At 43.0% G+C, this 24,820-nt stretch overlaps 1 protein-coding gene across 2 annotated transcripts in view; it reads left to right on the top strand.

The window, feature by feature from the left end:
- LOC140482416 (contactin-associated protein-like 5) overlaps positions 1 to 24,820 on the top strand; it is a 1,296,746-nt gene that overhangs the window by 982,734 nt on the left and 289,192 nt on the right. For both annotated transcript variants that reach the window (XM_072579899.1, XM_072579898.1), the window contains exon 14: positions 5,439 to 5,595. In XM_072579899.1, the coding sequence (XP_072436000.1) occupies positions 5,439 to 5,595 (157 nt within the window). The remainder of the gene's footprint in view (positions 1 to 5,438; positions 5,596 to 24,820) is intronic.

The raw sequence follows: 24,820 nt of genomic DNA on the forward strand, positions 1-24,820 counted from the left end.
AGCCTGCCTAATCATCCAGCAATCAGGCAGCTTTTTGGCTGCCAGCTAGCTTTGGAGCGGAATTAGGGTCCCGGAGCAGAAAGTCCTGACCACCTACCAACCTTGGATTGCTGTCAGCTTTAGAGCATGGCAACACCACATTGGAGTTTGAGACTGCTGCAGGAACAACATTGCCCAACATCCAGGATGGATGATCACCACCGGAAAAGGTGCTTGGCATTCGGGATCATGGGACAGGGAGCTTTGGACTAAGACCCACTGCTTCATATTTTGAGAGGGTGATAACACCCAGTTAATAGTGTGGTGGATTGGGTTAATGTTCGGCCTTGCCAACCCGAACTTACTTCCTGTGATTGTAGGAATGTAGTGAGTATTTCCATAATGAACCCTCCTGAGAAGGTCTCTGACCCAAAACGTCGATTTTCCTGCTCCTCGCATGCTGCCTGACCTGCTGTGCTTTTCTAGCAACACACTCTTAACTCTGTCTCCCTCATGCCAACCCGCCAGATGATCTTCCCTCCTCACCACCTTCCCTATCAGCTTTCAAGAGCTGAAAATTCTACACAAAGAAAGCCACTCCAGAACTTTCTAAACCGCTTTACAGCAAACGACTACTTCTTCAGTGAATTCCTGTCACAATGTAGAAAATCAATTGGCTAAAAAGAGCTCAGCAAGCTCAATAAACAGCAGTGAGATATTCTGTTCTGTTATTTCTCTCAACGATGTTTGAGTGATAGCTACTGGCCAGAAGCTGAATGTCCAGCAAACATTCAGTTGACCCTTTTTGATCACATAAAATAGGAGAAAATGTGAAGACATTGTCGATTTTCTTCTTTCAACTCACACCTGCTCTTTCTCTGGAGATAGCCTTGACAGCAAAAAAACAAAATAAACAATACTAAATTATTGCCAGGAGGCAGGCTAAAGAAGTTTCACAAAACAAAGGGCGAGAAATAACTCTTTCAAAATTGTCATCAAAATGTGCTTCACGACATTTACACATAAAGACCAAATAAATCCCTGATATAAGCACAGTTACTGCAGTAGATTTGTTCTGTTTCTATTGTCAGTTAGCCACCAGGGACGGAGCAAAAAGAGCTCAATTTTACATTTTATATGGAGAACTGCAGAACGATATTGAATGCATGTTCTGCCTCAGCAGATTTTCCTTTATGAGAATCAGATGAGAAAGGAAACAATGGAAACCATCATCTAATCTATGCTGGATGCTACAGCCTTGAAATAGTACCTGCTGTTGTGGTGTGTGACACAGGGAAAGTCAGTGAATAGTATATTAGGCTAGCGGTGGTGTGGTCAGCACAGAGGGAGCTTCAGAAAATGCAAAGAGATGAGCAATTGATGTGGCAAGGGGACAACATCGAGAGAGAGCCAGAAATGACTTATAGTCCATCAGTCAAACTGGCCAGTGCATTTCTCTTCTTCCTGAAATAATATTCACATTATTTTTTTTACCCTTAAAAAATCATTTCTGGCTGGCAAGCTACAAGATTTACCAGTTAGGACTGATGTGAACCACATCTTCTGGAAAACACTTTCCAGTGTTATTTGTATTCAGGGCTGCCTGATTTTTAGAAGTGTGGCCATAAATATGCATTAGGCCCTTCTACTTATAAATGCCTCTATTTCTTCCCTTACCAACATACAGTATGACAGATATACAACATAGTCCATTCAAAGAGAATTTTGGATGGTTACCTGCCACTTAATTTCTGTCACCTCCATAATTACCTCATCTCCAAAGGGCCCCATTGTGAACTTGTCAACTTCGCATAACAGTCATACAATAGAAATCTTGGTCCAGATCATTAAACCCAAGTTATGATCTGGCTAGAGACGAAAAACTCTTATCTTTAAAAGTGATAAATGAAAGAACACAGGTAAAAGGTAAAGTTGCCATTGTCCTAATGACTATAGGGCTGTTCTCCCATTCGAGTGCGATGACTCGTGGTGATTCCACCTGAGGGTCACCAAGCCTCAAGAGAGGGGAGAGGTTGAGAGGGAGAATCCTTCTTGGTAATCTCAGGCAGTGCAGGAATTGAATCCATGCTGCTTTTTATCATTCTCATTGCAAACCTGGTTTGCTGTCCAGCCAACTGAGCTAACGGACAGTGCCCAACTCTGATGAAAAGAATAAGGCCACAAGAATTCAAAGTTTTGAACAAACTGCAATGAACTTTACTGTGCAAATTTAGAACAGTAATAATATTATCCACAAATTATCTGTAATATATTTACTAATGTTCAACTAAAATTAAGCTCAGGTGAATAATGTTAACATATAAACTATGCCTGAACATCCCACAGAGCAAATCAAGTAGCAAATATTGTGAAGAGAGATACCATGGATTTCATAGAAATACCCCAATATTACTGTCACTGTGGATCGCCGAATATCAACAAGACTTTGTGTCTGATTCCAATTCTTCAAGTTGTAGAGTTATAAAACTCTACAGAAACAGAACCTTTGGTCCAACTGGTCCATGTTGACCAGAAATTTTAAGCTAATCTAGTCCCATTTGCCAGCATTTAGCCCATATCCCTCTAAACACTTCCTATTTATGTACTTATCCAGATGCTTTTAAATGTTGTAATTGTATCCGGCTCCACCACTTCCTCTGGCAGCTCGATCCATATACAAACCCCATTATGTGTGGAAAAAGTTGTCCCTTAGGTCCCTTCTAAATCTTTTCCCTCTCATCTTTAATCTATGCCCCCTAGTTTTGGACTCCCCTACCCTGGGAAGAAGACCTTGGTTTTCACTCTGTCCATGCTTCTCATGATTTTATAAACCTCTGTAAGGTCACTCCTCAGCCACTAACGCACCAGGGCAAACAGCCCCAGTCTATTCAGCCTCTCCCTATAGCTCAAAACCTCCAACCCTGGCAACATCCTTGTAAATCTTTTTGGAACCCTTTCAAGATTCACAACATCGTTCCTATAGCAGGGAAAAGGCTACTCCATCCAGGGCAACTTCGATGACTGCTCCTGTTCTGGTGGTTTTTATCTACTCCCCGGATTCTGGAAACCAATTTCCAATACATACTCATGGACACAAATTCACAGACAGCGAGCCTCACTAAGCTAACACTGCCTTTGGAATCCTGCTGAACTGCACCAAACAAATGCTGCTTGTGAGCTTTTCAATCTCCACTGTCATTTACATGAGAAGTGTTAATTATTCACAGGCTTCTTCTGAGCATGCCCCCCCACCAACTCCCATTGCATGGCTTTTGGGAAATCTTTTGAGTTCGAGCCCCAACGTTTAGCTGCATCTACTCACTTCTAGAACTTCCACTTATCCCTCCCTCACAAGCTACACAACTGGCCTTGGTCTTCCCCGGAGTTGAAATTGTACTGGCCTTTTCAGTAGCACAGGATGCCCACCTTTGTCTGCTCTCCCTCACTATGTCAGTCACCAGCTGCCTATAACTGTTCTCTATTGAAAACCTTGCCTTGCCCTAATTCCTAAACGGGATTAAATTTAGCAGCGATTGGATCTCAAACTCGCTTGGAGCTGTCTGTCCTTGAATGTTATGATTGCTCGCCATGTTTTGGTGTTCACAGTGCAAACCTCATAAAATAAAAATAAGTTTCATCTCGCCAACGGTACCATTTCAAATAGTGAATGCTGATTCAAAAGTGAAGGTCATGCTGGTCCAATGTTATTGATTTCTTTGGAGAAGCAACAGAAAGTGTAGACAAGCGTATTTCTTTTCAAACCACTTGTGGGTTGTGAACCTCACCTACAAAGCATATAGAAATGCAAACTAAAATACTGTGTTCATTTCTAAGAATTCAGCCTGAATAGCAGTCATCTTGGACTAAACTTTCGAGAACCTTAGTTCATACCTGCTTATAGACTTTTGTACATCTTTTGTTGTGGTATTCCAAAATGTATACAGAAGCACTGGAGAAAATTCAAAAAGTTTCACAAGGATGGAAGCATAACTGAATGGTTTTAAGTAGCTTGAGAAACTGAACAGGCATGATTTCTTCGCTTGGCTATAACGGTGTTTATAGTCGATTGAGTGATTTAATAGGGGAAAAGATAGAGGTACAGGGGAACCTCGATTATCCAAATGCCTCAGGCGGGGAGTACTTTATTCGGATAATCGAATGTTCGGATAATTGAATGCCAGATAACATAGTTTAGCCAAGAATTGGGACTTTGCAATCTTATCCAGATAATCTGAAATTTGGATAATTGAATGTAGGATAATTGAGGTTCCTCTGCATTTCCACAGATGACAGAGTTCAAACTTAGAGACACGAAAGATGAAATAGTTATTAACAAACCCATGAGGGAATTCATGAGAAGTCTTCTTCACCCAGAAAATGGTGAGCATGTGTTTTATATTGAAGGGGAAGCTAAGACAAGGAAAATAGAAATACGAGATTATTCTATTAGGAGGAGATAATGACAGTGGGAACACATTCATATGGAACATAATCAATGACTGAACCAATTGTTTAAATGGCCAGTTTCTGTACTCAATGTAATTAAGAAGTCCCAAGGACAATGCAAATACTGCTTCCTTAGTTATGATAAATCACATTTTAATTATTTTTTAATGATGACAAGTTGTGCAAAATCTTGGAGCAAACATCATAAAATGGTGCTTTCAAACATAATGCTCTTAACACTCATTTCTTTATATTTGTTGGTACAATAAAGAGATCATATAATCACAACAATTTTGTTTTTAATTTTCACTGTCTGGCACTATTCCAGTTTCTTGTAATTGCCTATAAAAAATCATAAGTGGTTCTGCACTTCATGCTTGAAGAAAATTTATGTTTGTAAAAGATTAAAAATACAAAGCACATTTTGCACCGTGTGTTTAGAGGCAAAAAAGATAAATGAGCTATGATACCACTTTTTTGATCAAGGTGTCATTGATGAGAGATTGGTTCCACTGGACCTTTATCTACGAGAGTTTAGAAGGATGAGAAGCAATCTGATTGAACGATACAAAATTCTATCAGGGATGAACAGACTGGATGCAGGGAGGATGTTTCCCCCACCTGGTGATTTGAGAAACAGGAATCATGGTATCAGGATATTGAGTGATACATTTAGGAGTGAGATGAAAACATTTTTCTTCGCTCAAAAGGTAGTGAACCTGTGAATTCTCTACCACAGAAGGTTGTGGAGGCTAAGTCTTGAATTTATTTAAGGAAGAGATAGGTAAATGTTCAGATATTAATGACACCGGGGGTACAGGAAGAAAGCAAGAACATGGTAAAGAAACAGAGCCATAATCAAATTGAATAGTGGAGTAGGCTTGAAGTTCAGAATGACCTACTCCAAGTTTCTATGGTTGTCTACTAAAGCTTAGATTATCCCAAATCCATAAAATCTAAAATTTGTTTTGAAGTTCTACAGGTTATAGAGTTATATTTGTATTTTCTTTCAGGTGGCACACCATTGACCTGGTGGATTGGGAGGACCAATGAGAAGCAAACTTACTGGGGAGGTTCATCGCCAGGCATTCAGAAATGTGCCTGCGGATTGGAGGAGAGCTGCTTGGATACCAAGTACCACTGTAACTGCGACGCTGACAGAGATGAATGGTACTGTGACATTTTGAGGTGATGGTGTGCCTCACCAGCTTTATTCCAATGTTTCAGAGTTTATTGCAGTGGTTCCCATCTTGTGTGTTCAATATGGATTTAGCATTTGTGCCTTAGGGCCTGAAGCTCTGATTTGATCTTGGCTGTGACTTGGTTGGATCACTGAAGGGGGCCCAGAAAGTGGAGTGCTGTCTGTTTATACTGAGATTCTGTGATTTTGGAAGATTAGCAAGGTTTCAGAAGGGGATTCTGGCAAGGTTTCTGCTTTCCCGCCCCCACCCCCCCACTCCCACTCCCCATATCAAGCAGGCATAAACTAAGTTCCTTAGAGACTTGGGAAATATGACACTCTTGGTAAACCTCATTTGAACTCTTGCCAAATGAGTATAATATTTAATAAGTGCCTATCTATCAATATGATAATTGTTAATGAGCAACAAACAACCTCTTTTTTTTAGGGAAAAGTTTCAGAAAGTAAGCAGTTCAAAAATGGGGTTATGTTCCTTTGTGTTGTAACTTCCTTCAAGAGATTTTTAAAATGTCAATCTCATTTTCTTTCGAACATTTCCTACCTCTCTGACAGAGTTGCACCGTAATATTCTCTGCTCCAGCAACATCTGCTCCTTTGCATTTTAAGATCAAAACACTTCAAATACAAACAGCCAAACAGCTGGATGTGAAGCTATCACACAAAAAATATCCAGTTATTAATGCTCTCATTTTCAATCATGTGGCTTTAAAAGCCCAATGCCAACATGCCAACTTTCTACCTACATTCAAACCAGTGGGAGAGGTTGGGAAAGGAAAGCAGGAACTGATCTCAAGATAATGCTAAGTTTTGTCAGGCTGTGGATTAACTAAGGGAGGGTGGGAAGGATGAGTGAGGCTGAGAGACAGAATTTGAGCTGTTTACCCTCTGACTTGTTACCTTCCACTGAATGGTATGCTCAGTTCCATTTAATTTTGCTCTTCCCTTGTTGCATGACTATGACCAGCATAGAATATATTTTAATGTGTTCTGCCATTCCACATTGTCTTCAGACAATGTTCCTTTAATTTGATTTTTTTAAAAATCAGACTGCATTTTGCAGCAGAAGCAGAACTCCACTCTAGTGGGGGTTTAAGTGCTATCAACATAAAGTGCTCCCACTCCCTCTGAGACAGATCATTTAAAACGACCTCTGCGGACTGCCAATTACCTGACACTCCAGACACAACACATACAGATATCTGTCCATAATGCAGACCTGCAGCTGGCTTTCAAAAGGGGTTGAAATAAGTGGAGGAGACAGATCTGTCAGTTATGTCACCTGAGTGCATCCTCTTCATCTGCTGGGTAACCTGAAATGGCATGTCTCCTGGATGCCTTTGGGTTGTAACATGAAATGTCCGCTGTCTGTTGTCAGACAAATTCTTTCATCGAGGTCAATGGCCCCTTCACCATGCCAAAAGTATACTTATTAAATCAATGCAAGCTTTCTGATTGGTGCCTGACTCCTGACTGCTAGGTTCCCAACAGTCAGCTTCAGTAGTGCAGCTGGGATAATGAATGCTTACATTCTTGGATTATTAGTTCTGAAGTTGCCTCATTCATGTCAGTCATCTATATGACCCTTTTCTATGTTGTGTCACTGTTGGCATCGTCTGTATATTGATTCCTTGCTCTTCTTGATTCATAGATCCCTGTAGGAATCCTCAATTTCTTTTGAGATCTCTTGTCACCAAACCTCTGATTGAACTCTGGCTGTACACTTCACAATACAGAAGAACCCCTGGTATATGCTTTCTAATGCATTGTCTGAAAGAGAAGCTGGAATATCTAGTCTTTTTTCCTACATTCATCAATGATCAATGAGTGTGAGAAGCAGTCAGTGCTTAAGGTATCTGTTCTGAGCCAACTGGCTGGAGTTTTGGTCTGGCCGTTCCTTCAACACAATAGCAAGGAATGATAACAGAGACTTATCGACTCTTTTGTTCCTTACAAGCCTCCAGTGACTTGTTCACCATTGCTTCTTCTTGGCCATGTGAAGTATTTTCTCTTTGCCATTGTAGGTGACCTCACCAGATTCTTGACTCTTTCTGTGTTCCATCATGAGTCTGGGAATTAAATCTTTTATTACCACTGGTGGGTGAAACTCGAACCAGGGGGCATAGTCTCAAAATAAGTGGGAGCAGATTTAGGACAGAGTTGAGGGGGAACTTCTTCACCCGAAGGGTTCTGAATCTGTGGAATTCCCTGCCCAGTGAAGCAATTGAGGCTATCTCGTTGAGTGTTTTTGAAGAGATTTTTGAAAAGTGAAGGAATTAAACTTTATGGTGAGTAGGTGGGTAAGTGGAACTGAATCCATGAAAAGATCAGCCATGATCTTATTGAATGGTGGAGCAGGCTCGATGGGCCAGATGGCCTACTCCTGCGTTGGTTCTTATGCTCTTTTGGTTGGCACCAGTTTGTTTCTGCACAAGTTGCTCTCCAGAATTTTGTCGAATCTTTCTGCCTGTCCGAAGTAACTTGAAGTCATGGGGAGATGGTGTCCTGCTGTTAATGTGACTCGACCTGTAGTAAAGACACCTAGGTTGACCTGCTGTTAATGTGACTCGACCTGTAGTAAAGACACCTAGGTTGACCTGCTGTTAATGTGACTCGACCTGTAGTAAAGACACCTAGGTTGACCTGCTGTTAATGTGACTCGACCTGTAGTAAAGACACCTAGGTTGACCTGCTGTTAATGTGACTCGACCTGTAGTAAAGACACCTAGGTTGACCTGCTGTTAATGTGACTCGACCTGTAGTAAAGACACCTAGGTTGACCTGCTGTTAATGTGACTCGACCTGTAGTAAAGACACCTAGGTTGGTGTTCTGGGGATATGGTCCTGTATCCCATCATGGCAAATGGTGAAATTTGATTTCAATGAAAGAAAACTCTGGAATTAGAAGCTATTCTGATAACAATCATTGTTGTTTGTCACAAACTCCCATCTGGTTCACGAGTGCCTTTTAGGGAAGGAGATCTGCCATGTTCACCCAGTCTGTCGTATATATGACTTCAGACCCACAGAACTGTGGTTGATTCTCAGCTTTCCTCTGTGTAACTCAATGTGAACATTAAATGTTGTCCACATCCCATGAATGAATGAAAGAAAAATTGTGGCATTCATGCACTTTCACAAAATAAAGACTGTTGATTGTGAACAAACATAATCATTTTCGAATGTCTTACACACCTGTGCTATGGTGTAACTGTGGCATTATTGTCTCCTTGACAATCATTCCACTGACATCATGTAATGTCATCTCTGTAGTAAAGGCTATTCTTAAGACATAGTATCTAGTCTGATAGGATAATGACTTTGACGCTTAGAATCAAGCTTAAAATTTAAGAGAATGCCCATTTACATGAACGCATTCTGTGAAGCTCATATCATAGGCTGGCATTTGTGCAACTTCAACTGTACAACAATTTTGTTAAAAATCACACAACACCAGGTTATAGTCCAACAGGTTTAATTGGAAGCACACCAGCTGGTGTTGTGTGATTTTTAACTTTGTATACCCCAGTCCAACACCGGCATCTCCAAATCACAACAATTTTGTTGACACTTAACTGCCCTTCGAATCTGAGTATGTTCCGAAGTGCTTTACGTCAATGGGTTAAATTTAAAACATGGTCACTGTCATGCTGTGGTACGTAACAGCCAGTTTGCGTGCAGTAATTTCCCACAATGAAGGGAGAGTCTTTCATGGTTCCCCATGTTAAAAGGGTTCAACAGCAGGAGGCACTGCTTACTGCTGCAGTTAGAAATAAGGGTGGAAATCAGGTAAAACATTTCAGCTCAATGCATAGTTGAAACCTGAAATAAAGTCAGCTAAAACTGTTCAAACAGACAGTCCAATTGGATCAAGAGCAGTTTGAGGAACAGGGAAATTGATTTGAAAGATATAACCAAAAAAAGTAGATTGAAGAGATTGGTAGATTAAATGGCAAACAATTACATTGAGCTTCTTTGGCTTCTTAGATATTGTTTTTGTGAGATTTCCAGTCAATGTGTAAAAATATCCTTCCAATTGCATAAGCTTTAAGAATTATTTTAACTTATGCCACAAATTGATCTGTTGTCAGGCATCCACAGCGTCCTGCTGCTGAAACCAAGGGGGAATAAAATAGGATTTGCATAGGATTTGAAACTGTATCAGTTTCAATCAAGCATTCAGACATGCCTCACGGCTATTAATCCATGTAAACTTCAATGAAATCCCTGATAGCTTACCCTGATTCCATTGGACAAGTAATCTTTAATGTAGTGATTGAAATGGTTGCAAAGATGCAATGAAAAAGCTAGTGCCAGTTTTGTTTCTTTCGTTGACTCTTATGATCATGTGTTCTGTCTAACATTATTAAGGTTTGGGGAGATATTGATCGAAGAACATGTTTGAAGGTCAGCCTCATTTTTATTTTGGGCAATGCTGTGGTAAAATCCCTGCATTGCCACCAATTGATAAAGAATTTCATTTTATTCCAATTTGTTTTTTTTTAATATGGCTTAAGTTTAGAATTTCTGATTGTTAATGTGGTCACTAATGTGGTTAAAATAAAGTAGGTTATTACTGGATTGTGTAGTATGAGCACAGCAAGCAATGCAAAAGAAGTTAAAACCCTATGATGTGCTAAAACCCAACTCAAAAATTGGTTACTGTGAGTAATTCCTATTAAATCCCTTTATTTCTGAAAGGTAGGTTAACTTGCTTCTAGGTTTTATTAGAAGATGAAGAGATACTTGGGGCCAAGGTGATTTCCTTTCCGATTTTCTCCTCACTGTAGAGAATGTTAAAGCTTGATTTTATGGGGCAATAGTCAGGGGTAGAGTGTAATATTCCAGCAACAAACCCCCACCCAGAAATAAAGTTGGTTCCTGGCAACAAACTTATAAACTGCCTTTCCCCACACACCCCGGCGACAGACTGGATTTGTTGAAGCCAGACTTCCACCCGTCCTTGGACAGGAACATCTTGAGAATTGATGGCCAATCCGATTGTTTGGGGACAATCCAAACAGCACCACAAGCTGCAGTGGTCCCTGCCCAGACTGCAGGAAGCACTGTGGAGAACCTTGCTGGCATTTGGACACACTAAGTCCTGAGCCAGAATGGATCACATGTCGTAAAGAGAGGGTCAGGGGTTGGGTTCTGGAGGCTAGCCAGGGAGGAACAGCACAATGTTTGGAGGGAGACACCCCTGAATGACATACCCGCAGATATCCTGCATTTCCTCAGAGCTGTACCAAGAAATGGCCTATCCATTTTCATCCACTTGCTTTAAGGTTTATGGCTGTGTAAGTGATTGAGAGCTTTAAATTGGCAATAATTGGCCATTTTTAAAATCCTAATAAGCTGAAAGCTGGTTAGGTGAAGTGATTCCTTACTCACCCCTTTCTGTTCTGGGGAATAGCTTAGACATGGGTTGAATGGCAGTCAGCTGGCCATCCAGTATGATTTATGTATTCCAATGCCTACTTGGAAACTGAAGGGGAGGCAATGGCCTAGTGGTTTGCCAGTAGACTGTTAATTCAGCGGCCCAGATAACGTTCTGGGTCCCGGGTTCGAATGCTGCTATGGCAGATGGTGGAATATGAATTAATTAAATATCTAAATTTAAGAATCTAATGATGACTGTGAATCCATTGCTGGTTGTCAGGAAAACTCATTTGGTTCCATAATGTCCTTTAGGGAAGGAAACTGCCATCTTTACCTGTTCTGGCCTACGTGTAACTCCTGACCCACAGCAATGTGGTCAACTCTGAACTGCCCACTGGGCAATTAAGGATGAGCAGTAAATGCTGCCAACCAGCGACACCTTCATCCCATGAATGAATAAAGAATACAAGGTGGTCCTACAAATCCAGTTCTAATTATGGACCAAATATAGGCAATTGAGACGAGCTCAGTTTGGGAAACCTGGTTGACAGGGACAACTTGGTTTGCAGGGTCTGTTTCCATGCTGCATGACTCGATGGCTCTATCTATTATTCCCCACCTTAACCCTGTGTCCCAAAGATGGACGCAATGCCCTGGTGGTATTATCGCTTGGCTATTAATCCAGAAATTCAGTTTATGTTCTGGGCACTCAGGTTCAAATCCCACAATTGCAGATGGTGGAATTTGAGTTCAATAAATAAACTGAAATTAAGAGTCTGATGATGACCATGAAGCCATTGTTAATTTTTATAAAAAAAACATCACTAATGTCATTTAGGGAAGGAAATCTGCCATCCTTACTTGGTTGGCTTACATGTGACTCAAGACCAACAGCAAAGTGGTTGACTCTTAACTGCTCTTTGGGCAATTAGGGATGGGCAATAAATGCTGGCCTAGCCACAGTAGCCAAGATCCCATGAGTGAATATTTTTAAAAATCTGTCCCTGATATTGGACAACCAAGTGAAGTTATGAGCAGAGGTTTTATGTTAGAATTCTCATAGGGCCATGATTTTCCAATCATTTATTTAAATAAAGAGAAATGGATATTCTAACATGATCAAATGCAGAAAAGAATTGTGTGGCAATATTAAAGACCTGCACCTGACAATTTTCAAGCTGGAAATCTGTAACTATTGGGTTGCTGCAGGTATCAGCGTTGGGGCCATAATTATGTGCAATGTATAGAATGGACTTGGATGTGGAAAGTGAATGGACTATGGACAAGTTTGCAGATGACAAAAAAAAGTGACGAAGCAAGTGGGGAGGATGGCAAACAGAGGGATTGCAGAGGGATATGGGCAGATTAAGTGACTGGGCAAAACATTGGTGGATGGAATGTAATATGGGAAATGTGAGGGTTTGCACTTTGGCAAAAAAAAATAGAAGAGCTAAGTATTACTTAGAGAATGCAGAAAGCTGCAGAACAAAGAGATTTGGGAGTCATCTTCCAAGAATCACAAAACAAGCATCTAAGTTCGGATGGTAATAGCGAAGGAGGATGGAATGTTGGCCTTTCTATCAAAGGGAATGGAGAATAAAAGTAGAGAGGGTTTGCTTCAACTATTCAAGGCACTACTCAGACCACAGCTGAAGTACTCTGAACAGTTTTAGGCCCCTAACCAAAGGAAAGATATACTGGCATTGGAGATAATCCAAAGAATGTTCACTAGGTTGATCCCAGGTATGGATGGATGAGGACAGCTTGAGGGGCAGCAGAGTGGCTTAGTGGTTAGCACTGTTGCCTCACAGCACCAGGGCCCCAGGTTTGATTCCAGCCTCGGGCAACTGTCTGTGTAGAGTTTGCACATTCTCCCCATGTCTACGTGGGTTTCTTCTGACTGCTCCAGTTTCATCCCACAGTCTAAAGCTGTGCAGGTCATGTGAATTGGCCATGCTAACTTTCCCATAGCGTTAGGTGCGTTAGTCAGAGGCAAATCGGTCTGGGTGGGTTATTCTTTGGAGGTTTGGTGTGAATTTGTTGGGCTAAATCTAATCTAGATTTAACCTGTACTCATTGGAATATAGAAGAATGAAAAGCAAATTTATTGCAACATGTACGATCCTTAGATGACCTGACCTTATAGGAGAGTCAAGGATCAGAGAGCATAACCTCAGAATAAAGGGTTACACATTTAAGACAGAGATGAGGAGACATTTTCTTTCTCAGAGGGTCTGTGAATCTGTGGAATTCTTTACCACAGAGGATGGTTGAAGTTGGGTTGTTGAGTATATTCAAACCTGAGACAGACAAATTTTTTATATTATCAGTAAGGAAATCAAGGATTATGGGAATCAAGGGAAAATACAAGATCGTGGGATTAAGGATTATGAGATTAGCCATGATCCCATTTGATTTTGGAGCATACTTGATGAGCTGAACAACCTCCCTCATCTCCCATGTTTTATTATTTTATGATCACAGAGTCATGGAGTTATACAGCATACCAACAGGTCCTTTGGCCCAGCATGCCTAACAAACATCAAACCAAACTAATCCCATTTACCTAGACTTATTTCATAGCCTACTGTCCCCTGGTATTTGAATTGCATGTCCAGATAATTCTTGAATGTTGCACAACTACTTATCTCCATTCCCCTCTCAGACAGTGTGTCTCACATTTCCACCAGCCCCTGGGTGAAAACAAAATGTCTCAAATTCCCTCCGAACAACCTCACCTTAGACAAGTGGCAGATGGAGTTTAATTCAGATAAATGCGAGGTGCTGCGTTTTGGGAAAGCAAATCTTAGCAGGACTTATACACTTAATAGTAAGGTCCTGGAGAGTGTTGCTGAACAAAGAGACCTAGAAGTGCAAGTTCATAGCTCCTTGAAAGAGGAGTCGCAGGTAGATAGGATAGTGAAGAAGGCGTTTGGTATGCTTTATTTTATTGATCAGAGTATTGAGTACAGGAGTTGAGAGGTCATGTTGCAGCTGGACATGACATTGGTTAGGCCACTGTTGGAGTATTGCATGCAGTTTTGGTCTCCTTCCTATTGGAAAGATGTTGTGAAACTTGAAAGGGTTCATAAAAGATTTGCAAGAATGTTGCCAGGGTTGGAGGATTTGAGCTATAGGGAAAGGCTGAACAGGCTGGGACTGTTTTCCCTGGAGCGTCGGAGGTTGAGGGGTGACCTTATAGAAGTTTACAAAATTATGAAGGGCATGGATAGGATAAATAGACAAAGTATTTTCCCTGGGGTCGGAGAGTCCAGAACTAGAGGGCATAGGTTTAGGGTGAGAGGGGAAAGATATAAAAGGGACCTAAGGGGTAACTTTTTCATGCAGGGGGTGGTACATGTATGGAATGAGCTGCCAAGGAGGAGGCTGTTACAACTGCAACATTTAAGAGGCATTTGGATGGATATATGAATAGGAAGGGTTTGGAGGGATATGGGCTGGGTGCTGGCAGGTGGGACTAGATTGGGTTGGGATACCTGGTCGGCATGGACGGGTTGGACCGAAGGGTCTGTTTCCATGCTGTACATCTCTATGATTCTATGTCTCTATGGTGTTAGGCACATTTGCCATGGGGCAAAGATTCTCATGATCTACCTTGTCTATGCCTCTCATAATTCTGTACACATTAGTCAGATTCCTCCTTCAGCCTCCTCTGCTTCAAGGAAAACAAACTCAACCCATCTAGTCTGTCCCCATAGCTGAGACTTTCCATCCCAGACAACATCCTGGTGAATCTCCCCTGTACTCTTTCTAGTGCAATCGTGTCCTTCTGATAATGTGGCGAACAGAACTGTACACGGTATCCTATCCTATGTTTTATAAAGTTGTAAAGAGACTTCCTTGCTCCTATACTCGAAGGCAGGCATCCCATATGGCTTCTTCACTACCCTGTCTACCTGTGTTGACATCTTCAGGGATCTATGGATTTGTAGACCAATATCACCTCTAAAGCATTCATTTTAGGCTGATATTCACCTCCCCATTCTAATCCACAACCAACTGCATTTTGCTTTTCCATCCCAACTAATTCATTGAACATGCAAATTGGACTTTAGAGCTCAGATAAGTAGCAACAACCTGGAGTGATCTTCTCCAGAATGTTCCTTAGCAGGACCAAAGCACTGTTACAATAGTTACAGGTACCACCTTTCAGATGAGACTTGAATCTAAATCTCCATGTTTGCTAGAATCTGCTGTGCCTAACTGAGATCTATGTCATACATAGTGACTACACTTCATTATGTGTTTAAAAGGTGCAATAAGCATGTATGGCTTTCTTTCTTTTGAAAGTGATAGTGTGGGCCATTTGGAAGGATAGATTAGATAGGGAGGAGTTGTTCCTATTCATAAAAAGAGAAAAGAGAATGAGAGGACTTAGACTTAAAGTGATGGACAAATGGTGATGTGAGGCTGAAAACTTTTTCACACAAGTATTTCGGGTATGGATAGTACAACCTGGAAATTTGCTGGAGACAGGTTCAATGAAGGCACACAAGAGGGCATTTGGATAGAAATGGTGTGCAGGGACATTGGTAAAAGTCAGGAGACTGGCTTTTTATACAATCCCTACAGTGTGGTAACAGACAATTAGGCCCAACAAGTCCACACCGGGTTTCCGAAGGGCATCCCCACATGCCCCCACCCCCATTCCCAGTCCCATTCCCCTATCCCACAATTCCCATGGCCAAAGCACCCAACCTACACATGTTGGACTTTATGGGTAATTTAGCATGGCCGATCCACCTAACTTGCACATTTTTGGACTGTGGGAGGAAATCGGAGCACTTGGAGGAAACTCCTGCAGACACGGGGAGAATGTGCAAACTCCACACAATCATCTGAGGGTGGAATTGAACCTAGGAGCTGTGAGTCATCAGTAATAACCACTGAACATCTTGCAGCCTCCAGCTCTAGGTACAGGCATTCTGGACCGAATGACCTCCTTTTGCACAGATTCTATGAGGTGTAGGTGAACAAGAGGCCAAATGCTCTCGTTTTGAGCTGTAAGTGACTGTGAACAGTTACAGCGTTGCTGAAGATGTATTCACATGTGAATACGACAACTTCCAAATGGTACAGGGAGAAAGGTTTGGAGAAAGGACTAGAATAGATGGGAATTTGGCATAGGCCCGGAGGGCTATGTGTCTGAAATACCTATGATGTGGCTGTCTCGGATTAAAATAGTTTCTTTGATTTATGTTCTTGATGTATAAATCTCGGAGCTCACTAGAGTGTGTAATTTGTAAAACTGATTATTCTCAGTCACTGGATTTCTAGCTCTTCCAGCCGAATAGATTAAAACTGCTCAAGGCTCCAGTCACACTAACTGTAGCAGATTTGTGCAGTGAAGCCTCTTTCTGTTCTGCAGCTACAGTGTAAATGAAGGCAGAATTTAGAATCAGGTCCTCAACCTCACAGAGGTGCAAAGAGAGTTTGGAGCTTGTCATTCAATTCCCATTCCGAAGAGGTCATTTTACGATTTAATGTGACAGCGAAAATGAGGGCTAAGTTAACCGGCAGCCCCTCCCACACTTCTCCTCATTTTTATTTAATAGAAAAATTATCGGCAGTGCTATAAATAAAAAGGACACCTGCACCTCGGCATCTCCTCTTCTTGCATTCTTGCAACAAGCTCATGCGGTTTACATTAAGAATGAGTTATTTCATATGTTTTACACCATGCTATAATTACTGCAATGTTTAACTTTTAACTTTGTTCTTTCTTTCTACCTTGTTCTTAAGATTCTGTACCTAAGAATTTGCCTTGTGTGATGACATTATACACTTTTTACTATATTCCTGTACTCGAATACTCATTACAATAAAATCAAAATGAAAAATATTAACGTCAAGGATAATCACCAGAAACATAAGAAATGTTAAAACCCCGCACAATGCTTGGATTTGTTTCTGGGTTTCTTCCTTGAAGCAGGCTGTTGAACACACTTTATTTGCTTAAAAAAGGACATGATTCATACCAGGCCAGAAGTCACATGACACATATAGTCCAACAGGTTTATTTGAAATCACAAGTTTTCGGAGCCTTGCTCCTTCATTAGGTGAAGGAGCAGCACTCTGAAAGCTTGTGATTTCAAATAAGCCTGTTGGACTATGAACTGGTGTGGTGTGACTTCTGACCTTGTCCATCCCAGTCCAACACCAGCACCTCCACATCATAATTCATACGATCATGGAATAGTCCAGCATGAAAACAGACCATTTGTTCCATCAAGTGTACACTTTGCAACAATCCAGTTAATCTGTAAACTCATAGATATATCTCCCTGTATTTTTTAAATTAAAAATATAAATTAAAATCGGTATTTTATCCAAGTATTTATTTAAGTCCCTTCTGAACAACAATCGCAGTAATTTATGTTCATAATGCTTTTCAAGTGTTGTGAAAAGTCACACAGATCCTTAACAGGTGCCTTTTCAAACAAAATGTAACAGTGAGTCTCAAAAGAAAGTATTAGGTTACATAACCAAAAACTTTATCAAAGAAGATTGTAGTTGTTTTTTAAATTTGGTCCATGCTTAGATCTTTGACTTGTTGTAAAGCAATTATTTTGAAAGCATGTGAGCTATTTCTGTTACAAAGGGAGGCAGGTTAATTTATTCTCCAGCAGTCTCTGTTTTTGGTTGTTTCAGATCTCCAATATTCGTAGGTTTTTAAAATAATTTTATTTTAGAGATGAATATATTCCCTATCCTGAGAGAATGAGGGGGAATTGTTTACACATCTGGTGTCAAATCTTTGGAATGCTCTACCCAGAAGGTTCAGACTTACATAGAGTGTGTCCAACCACCTCAAGATTTGGAAATCATTGAGCAAGTCTCCTTTTAGCCGTAGACAGGCACAGAAAATGAAAGGGAAACTCAACAGGTCTGGCAGCATCTGTAGAGAAAGAAACAGCATTAATGTTTTGAGTTTGACATGATTCTTCTTCAGAACTGAAAAGGTTTGGAAAATGGTGGCTTGTATATGATTGACAGTGGTGGAGGAAGAGTGAGAGGAAATATCGTGTGAAGGCCCAAAACAAAAGATTAAGGGATTGCTAATTGTGATGAAAGAGAAATGGAGATGTGTAATGCGTATGAAAGGGAGAAAATGAGTCCTGTCTACAGAGGATCATAGAATCCCTACAGTGTAGAAAGAGGCCATTCAGCCCTTACCAACCTTTGGAAGAACATCCCACCCAGAACCAGCCTACACAGCTGGATCTGACAACCAGAAGCAGCAGAGACAAATCACTATAAATGCCAGAGGAAACATCACAGAAGCGCTTCACAGGAGGCTCCCAAGCACTGAGAATGTTACCTAGACAGGGGACGAAACGTCTGCAACACAAATTCCCAGCTCGGCAAACAGAAGCACAACAACGAGCACCCGAGCTACAAATCTTCTCACAATCTTTGAACACCTACTAACTATCTCCATAACCCACATTTATCATGGCTAATCGACCTAGTAGGCACATCCCTGGACACTACAGAGCAGTTTAGCATGGCCAATCCACCTAAACTGCACATCTCTTTGGGCTGTAGAAAGAAATTGGAGCACCAAGTGGAAACTCACACAGACACAGAGAGAATGTGCAAACTCCACACAGACATCACCTGTAAGTGGAATCGAACCTGGATTCTTGGCAACAGTGAGACAACAGTGCTAACCACTGATCCACCTTGCTGCCCAAAGAGCAAAATTAACAAGACAAGGCTGAGGAGGAGAGGGCGTGTATAAGGAAAATGGAGGACTGACGTCATCCAGTTAGGCACTGAAGATGTAGAACTAAACAGGCCTAAATGGAAAATGACATGTTGTTCCTCAAACATATGATCCTTTTAGCCTTCTCCTCTTAAGGTGTAAACCCTACTTCTCCAATCTTTCCTGAAACTGAATGTCATTATCTCTGCGAACATTCTTGTGAGCCTTTTCTGCACTTTCACTATAGGTTCACTTCAGTCTGATAGAGTGGCACCCAGAACTGTGCACAGTGCTCCAGCTGAGATCTGACCAGTGTTTTATACAAGTTCACCATAACTTCCTTGCTCTTGTATTCTGTGCTCCTATTAATAAAGCCCATGATACACATGCTTTAATAGCCATTCTGTCCGGCTGTACTGCCACCTTGAATGACTTAAGTACTTCAAATACTGGATTAGTGGTGCTGGAAGAGCACAGCAGTTCAGGCAGCATCCAACGAGCAGCGAAATCAACGTTTCGGGCAAAAGCCCTTCATCAGGAATAAAGGCAGTGAGCCTGAAGCATGGAGAGATAAGCTAGAGGAGGGTGGGGGTGGGGAGAGAGTAGCATAGAGTACAATGGGTGAGTGGGGGAGGAGATGAAGGTGATAGGTCAAGGAGGAGAGGGTGGAGTGAATAGGTGGAAAAGAAGATAGGCAGGTCGGACAAGTCAAGGAGACAGTAACTGAGCTGGAAGTTTGAAACTAGGATGAGGTGGGGGAAGGGGAAATGAGGAAGCTGTTGAAGTCCACATTGATGCCCTGGGGTTGAAGTGTTCCGAGGCGGAAGATGAGGCGTTCTTCCTCCAGTCGTCTGGTGGTGAGGGAGCGGCGGTGAAGGAGGCCCAGGACCTCCATGTCCTCGGCAGAGTGGGAGGGGGAGTTGAAATGTTGAGCCACGGGGCGGTTTGGTTGATTGGTGCGGGTGTCTCGGAGATGTTCCCTAAAGCGCTCTGCTAGGAGGCGCCCAGTCTCCCCAATGTAGAGGAGACCACATCGGGAGCAACGGATACAATAAATGATATTGGTGGATGTGCAGGTGAAACTTTGATGGATGTGGAAGGCTCCTTTAGGGCCTTGGATAGAGGTGAGGGAGGAGGTGTGGGCACAGGTTTTACAGTTCCTGCGGTGGCAGGGGAAAGTGCCAGAATGGGAGGGTGGGTCGTAGGGGGGTGTGGACCTGACCAGGTAGTCACGGAGGGAACGGTCTTTGCGGAAGGCGGAAAGGGGTGGGGAGGGAAATATATCCCTGGTGGTGGGGTCTTTTTGGAGGTGGTGGAAATGCCGACGGATGATTTGGTTGATGCGAAGGTTGGTAGGGTGGAAGGTGAGCACCAGGGGCGTTCTGTCCTTGTTACGGTTGGAGGGGTGGGGTCTGAGGGCGGAGGTGCGGGATGTGGACGAGATGCGTTGGAGGGCATCTTTAACCACGTGGGAAGGGAAATTGCGGTCTCTAAAGAAGGAGGCCATCTGGTGTGTCCTATGGTGGAACTGGTCCTCCTGGGAACAGATACGGCGGAGGCGGAGAAATTGGGAATACGGGATGGCATTTTTGCAAGAGATAGGGTGGGAAGAGGTGTAATCCAGGTAGCTATGGGAGTCAGTGGGTTTGTAAAAAATGTCAGTGTCAAGTCGGTCGTCACTAATGGAGATGGAGAGGTCCAGGAAGGGGAGCGAGGTGTCAGAGATAGTCCAGGTAAATTTAAGGTCAGGGTGGAATGTGTTGGTGAAGTTGATGAATTGCTCAACCTCCTCACGGGAGCACGAGGTGGCGCCAATGCAGTCATCAATGTAGCGGAGGAAGAGGTGGGGAGTGGTGCCGGTGTAATTACGGAAGATCAACTGTTCTACATAGCCAACAAAGAGACAGGCATAGCTGGGGCCCATACGTGTGCCCATGGCTACACCTTTGGTCTGGAGGAAGTGGGAGGATTCAAAGGAGAAATTGTTAAGGGTGAGGACCAGTTCGGCCAAACGAATGAGAGTGTCAGTGGAAGGGTACTGTTGGGGACGTCTGGAGAGGAAAAAACGGAGGGCTTGGAGGCCCTGGTCATGGCGAATGGAGGTGTAGAGGGATTGGATATCCATGGTGAAGATAAGGCGTTGGGGGCCAGGGAAACGGAAGTCTTGGAGGAGGTGGAGGGCGTGGGTGGTGTCTCGAACGTATGTGGGGAGTTCCTGGACTAGGGGGGATAGGACAGTGTCAAGGTAGGTAGAGATGAGTTCAGTGGGGCAGGAGCATGCTGAGACAATGGGTCGGCCAGGGTGGTCAGGCTTGTGGATCTTGGGAAGGAGGTAGAACCGGGCAGTGCGGGGTTCCCGGACTATGAGGTTGGAAGCTGTGGGTGGGAGATCTCCTGAGGTGATGAGGTTCTGTATGGTCTGGGAGATGATGGTTTGGTGATGGGAGGTGGGGTCATGGTCGAGGGAGCAGTAGGAAGAGGTGTCCTCGAGTTGGCGTTTGGCTTCAGCGGTGTAGAGGTCAGTGCGCCAGACTACCACTGCGCCCCCTTTATCCGCTGGCTTGATGGTGAGGTTGGGATTGGAGCAGAGGGATTGGAGGGCAGCGCGTTGTGAGGGTGAGAGGTTGAAGTGGGGGAGGGGGGATGACAGGTTGAGGCGGTTAATGTCCCGGCGGCAGTTGGAAATGAAGAGGTCGAGGGCAGGTAATAGGCCAGCGCGGGGTGTCCAGGTGGATGCAGTGTGTTTGAGGTGGGCGAAGGGGTCCTCGGAAGGTGGGCGGGAGTCCTGATTGTGAAAGTAAGCTCGGAGACGGAGGCGACGGAAGAATTGTTCGATGTCACGTCGTGTATTAAATTCATTGATGCGTGGACGGAGGGGGATGAAGGTGAGTCCTTTGCTGACACACCAGATGGCCTCCTTCTTTAGAGACCGCAATTTCCCTTCCCACGTGGTTAAAGATGCCCTCCAACGCATCTCGTCCACATCCCACACCTCCGCCCTCAGACCCCACCCCTCCAACCGTAACAAGGACAGAACGCCCCTGGTGCTCACCTTCCACCCTACCAACCTTCGCATCAACCAAATCATCCGTCGGCATTTCCACCACCTCCAAAAAGACCCCACCACCAGGGATATATTTCCCTCCCCACCCCTTTCCGCCTTCCGCAAAGACCGTTCCCTCCGTGACTACCTGGTCAGGTCCACACCCCCCTACGACCCACCCTCCCATTCTGGCACTTTCCCCTGCCACCGCAGGAACTGTAAAACCTGTGCCCACACCTCCTCCCTCACCTCTATCCAAGGCCCTAAAGGAGCCTTCCACATCCATCAAAGTTTCACCTGCACATCCACCAATATCATTTATTGTATCCGTTGCTCCCGATGTGGTCTCCTCTACATTGGGGAGACTGGGCGCCTCCTAGCAGAGCGCTTTAGGGAACATCTCCGAGACACCCGCACCAATCAACCAAACCGCCCCGTGGCTCAACATTTCAACTCCCCCTCCCACTCTGCCGAGGACATGGAGGTCCTGGGCCTCCTTCACCGCCGCTCCCTCACCACCAGACGACTGGAGGAAGAACGCCTCATCTTCCGCCTCGGAACACTTCAACCCCAGGGCATCAATGTGGACTTCAACAGCTTCCTCATTTCCCCTTCCCCCACCTCATCCTAGTTTCAAACTTGCAGCTCAGTTACTAACTCCTTGACTTGCCCGACCTGCCTATCTTCTTTTCCACCTATTCACTCCACCCTCTCCTCCTTGACCTATCACCTTCATCTCCTCCCCCACTCACCCATTGTACTCTGTGCTACTCTCTCCCCACCCCCACCCTCCTCTAGCTTATCTCTCCATGCTTCAGGCTCACTGCCTTTATTCCTGATGAAGGGCTTTTGCCCGAAACGTTGATTTCGCTGCTCGTTGGATGCTGCCTGAACTGCTGTGCTCTTCCAGCACCACTAATCCAGTATTTGATTTTCAGCATCTGCAGTCATTGTTTTTACCTTAAGTACTTCAACACCAAGGGCTCTCTGTGCCTGTACCTCCTTCAGAAATGATGCTTCCCCCACCATAAATTTCTCAAGATATTTTTGGACTTCCACATCATTCTAATGGTTTACAATGCATCAAAGGTTCTTATCATCTGCAAACATTAAAACTACCCTCTGTTCACCAGGAGCTTTATGATTTGTATGTATCAGAAAAGTAAGGGTCTAATACCAACACCTGGGGAAAACCACTACCAACTTGTTCCAGACTGAAAAAGTGTGCATGAATCATTACTCTTTGTTTCCTTTTACTCAGCCAATTTTACATTCAGGTTACTATTGCCCTTTGTATTCCACGAGCTATAACTTTGCTCACAAATCTGTTGTGTGACATCTACTGAATGTCTTTTGAAAGTCCACGTTTACCATTTCAACATCAATGCCTTCATCAAAACTCTCTATCATCCCATCAAAAAATTCCAGCAAGTTATTTAAACATGGTTTCCCTTTAATGAATCCATGCTGACTGTTCTTAATAAATTTCTCACCTGACTAATTGTTTCTGGAAGCTTCCCCACCACCAATATTAAATTGACTAGGAATGATCAGGATTATCCCATCAAACTGTTTTGACCTGCAGTCCTCTGGTACCTCCCTCAAGTCTACGGCAGACCCATTTCCTCAATTTTCTGGGTACATTTCATTGGGCCCCAAAGCCTTGTCAATGTCAAGTACTGACTGTTTATCTAATACATCTTCCTTGTCAATTTTAAACTTGTCCCAATGATAGTGTTTTCTCCTCTTTTACCATGGCTGAGGAACAATTGCCTCCTTGCTGAATACAGATGCAAATCATTTATTAAATTCCTCAGCCTGCTGTAGAAAAGATGTTGTTAAAGGTTGCAGAAAAGATTTACAAGATATTGCTGGGGTTGGAGGGTTTGAGCTATAGAGAGATGTGGAATAGGCTGGGGCTATTTCCCCTGGAGTGTTGAAGGCTGAGGACTGGCATTATAGAGGTTTACATCATCATGAGGGGCATAGATCAGGTGAACAGCCAAGATCTTTTCACAAGGGTAGGGGAGTTCAAAACTAGAGAGCATAGATTTAAAGGCGAGAGGGGAAAGATCTAAAAGAGACACAAAGGGCAACTTTATTGTGCAGAGGGTGATGCAGGTATGGAATAAACTGCCAAAGGAAGTGGTGGAGCTGATACAGTAATAACATTTAAAATACATCTGGATGGGGATATGAACAGGAAGGGTTTAGAGGGATATGGGCCAAGTGCTGACAAATGGGACTAGGATATCTAGTCAGCATGGATGAACTGGATCAAAGGGTCTGTTTCCACATTGTACATCTCTATGAGCATCACATTTCCAGGTACAAATCATTTATTTAATATCATCTTAGCTTTACTTCTCCTTTTGCCTCCCCTTTACTGTTTGGGTACCTGTACATTTCTTTGGGATTGCCCTTTACTTTGGTTACTTTTCTTATAATCCCTCCTTGCCTCTCTCATTTGCTTTATCACCATCTAATCCTGAAAAATATGCATCCACCTGCGTTCGCAATTGATCTTTTTCAACCTGATATCTGTCAAAAGCCTATTCTTTTCTTCTTTAGCTTAATTTTTATCTCATTTTTCATCCAAGAGTCTCTGGATTTTTTGGCCTCACTTTTTATTTTAAGGGAGTGCTCCTCACCATTTTCAGAACAATTTATTTTTAAATCTGGCAGTGATTGGGGGTTGAACCACTTTTCCTTCAATCCTTTCAAATGTGAGAATCTTCAACTGAGAGGAGCAGTGATGGTGGCCTGACCATGGAAAGAAAGAGAGTAATTACCTTATCAAGAAGTGGCACTTCAAAAGTCAACATGATGTGCATTGGAGTAAACCACTAGCTGCACAAATGGAAGACCAACAGCTAGATAGTTGGGATTTTGAATGTGCAAGTCTGAGGCAAAGTTAGAGATTAGCCAAAACCAAAGAAGCCACATTAAAAAGCCTGCCTACTGTCCTGGAATATTGGCTTCAGTTTTCAATGGCATGAGCGACTCCTCCATGTAAATCTAAATCTTCAAAATCTGTGTGCAG

This window comes from Chiloscyllium punctatum, chromosome 10, assembly GCF_047496795.1.
Source record: "Chiloscyllium punctatum isolate Juve2018m chromosome 10, sChiPun1.3, whole genome shotgun sequence".
NCBI lineage: Eukaryota > Metazoa > Chordata > Chondrichthyes > Orectolobiformes > Hemiscylliidae > Chiloscyllium > Chiloscyllium punctatum.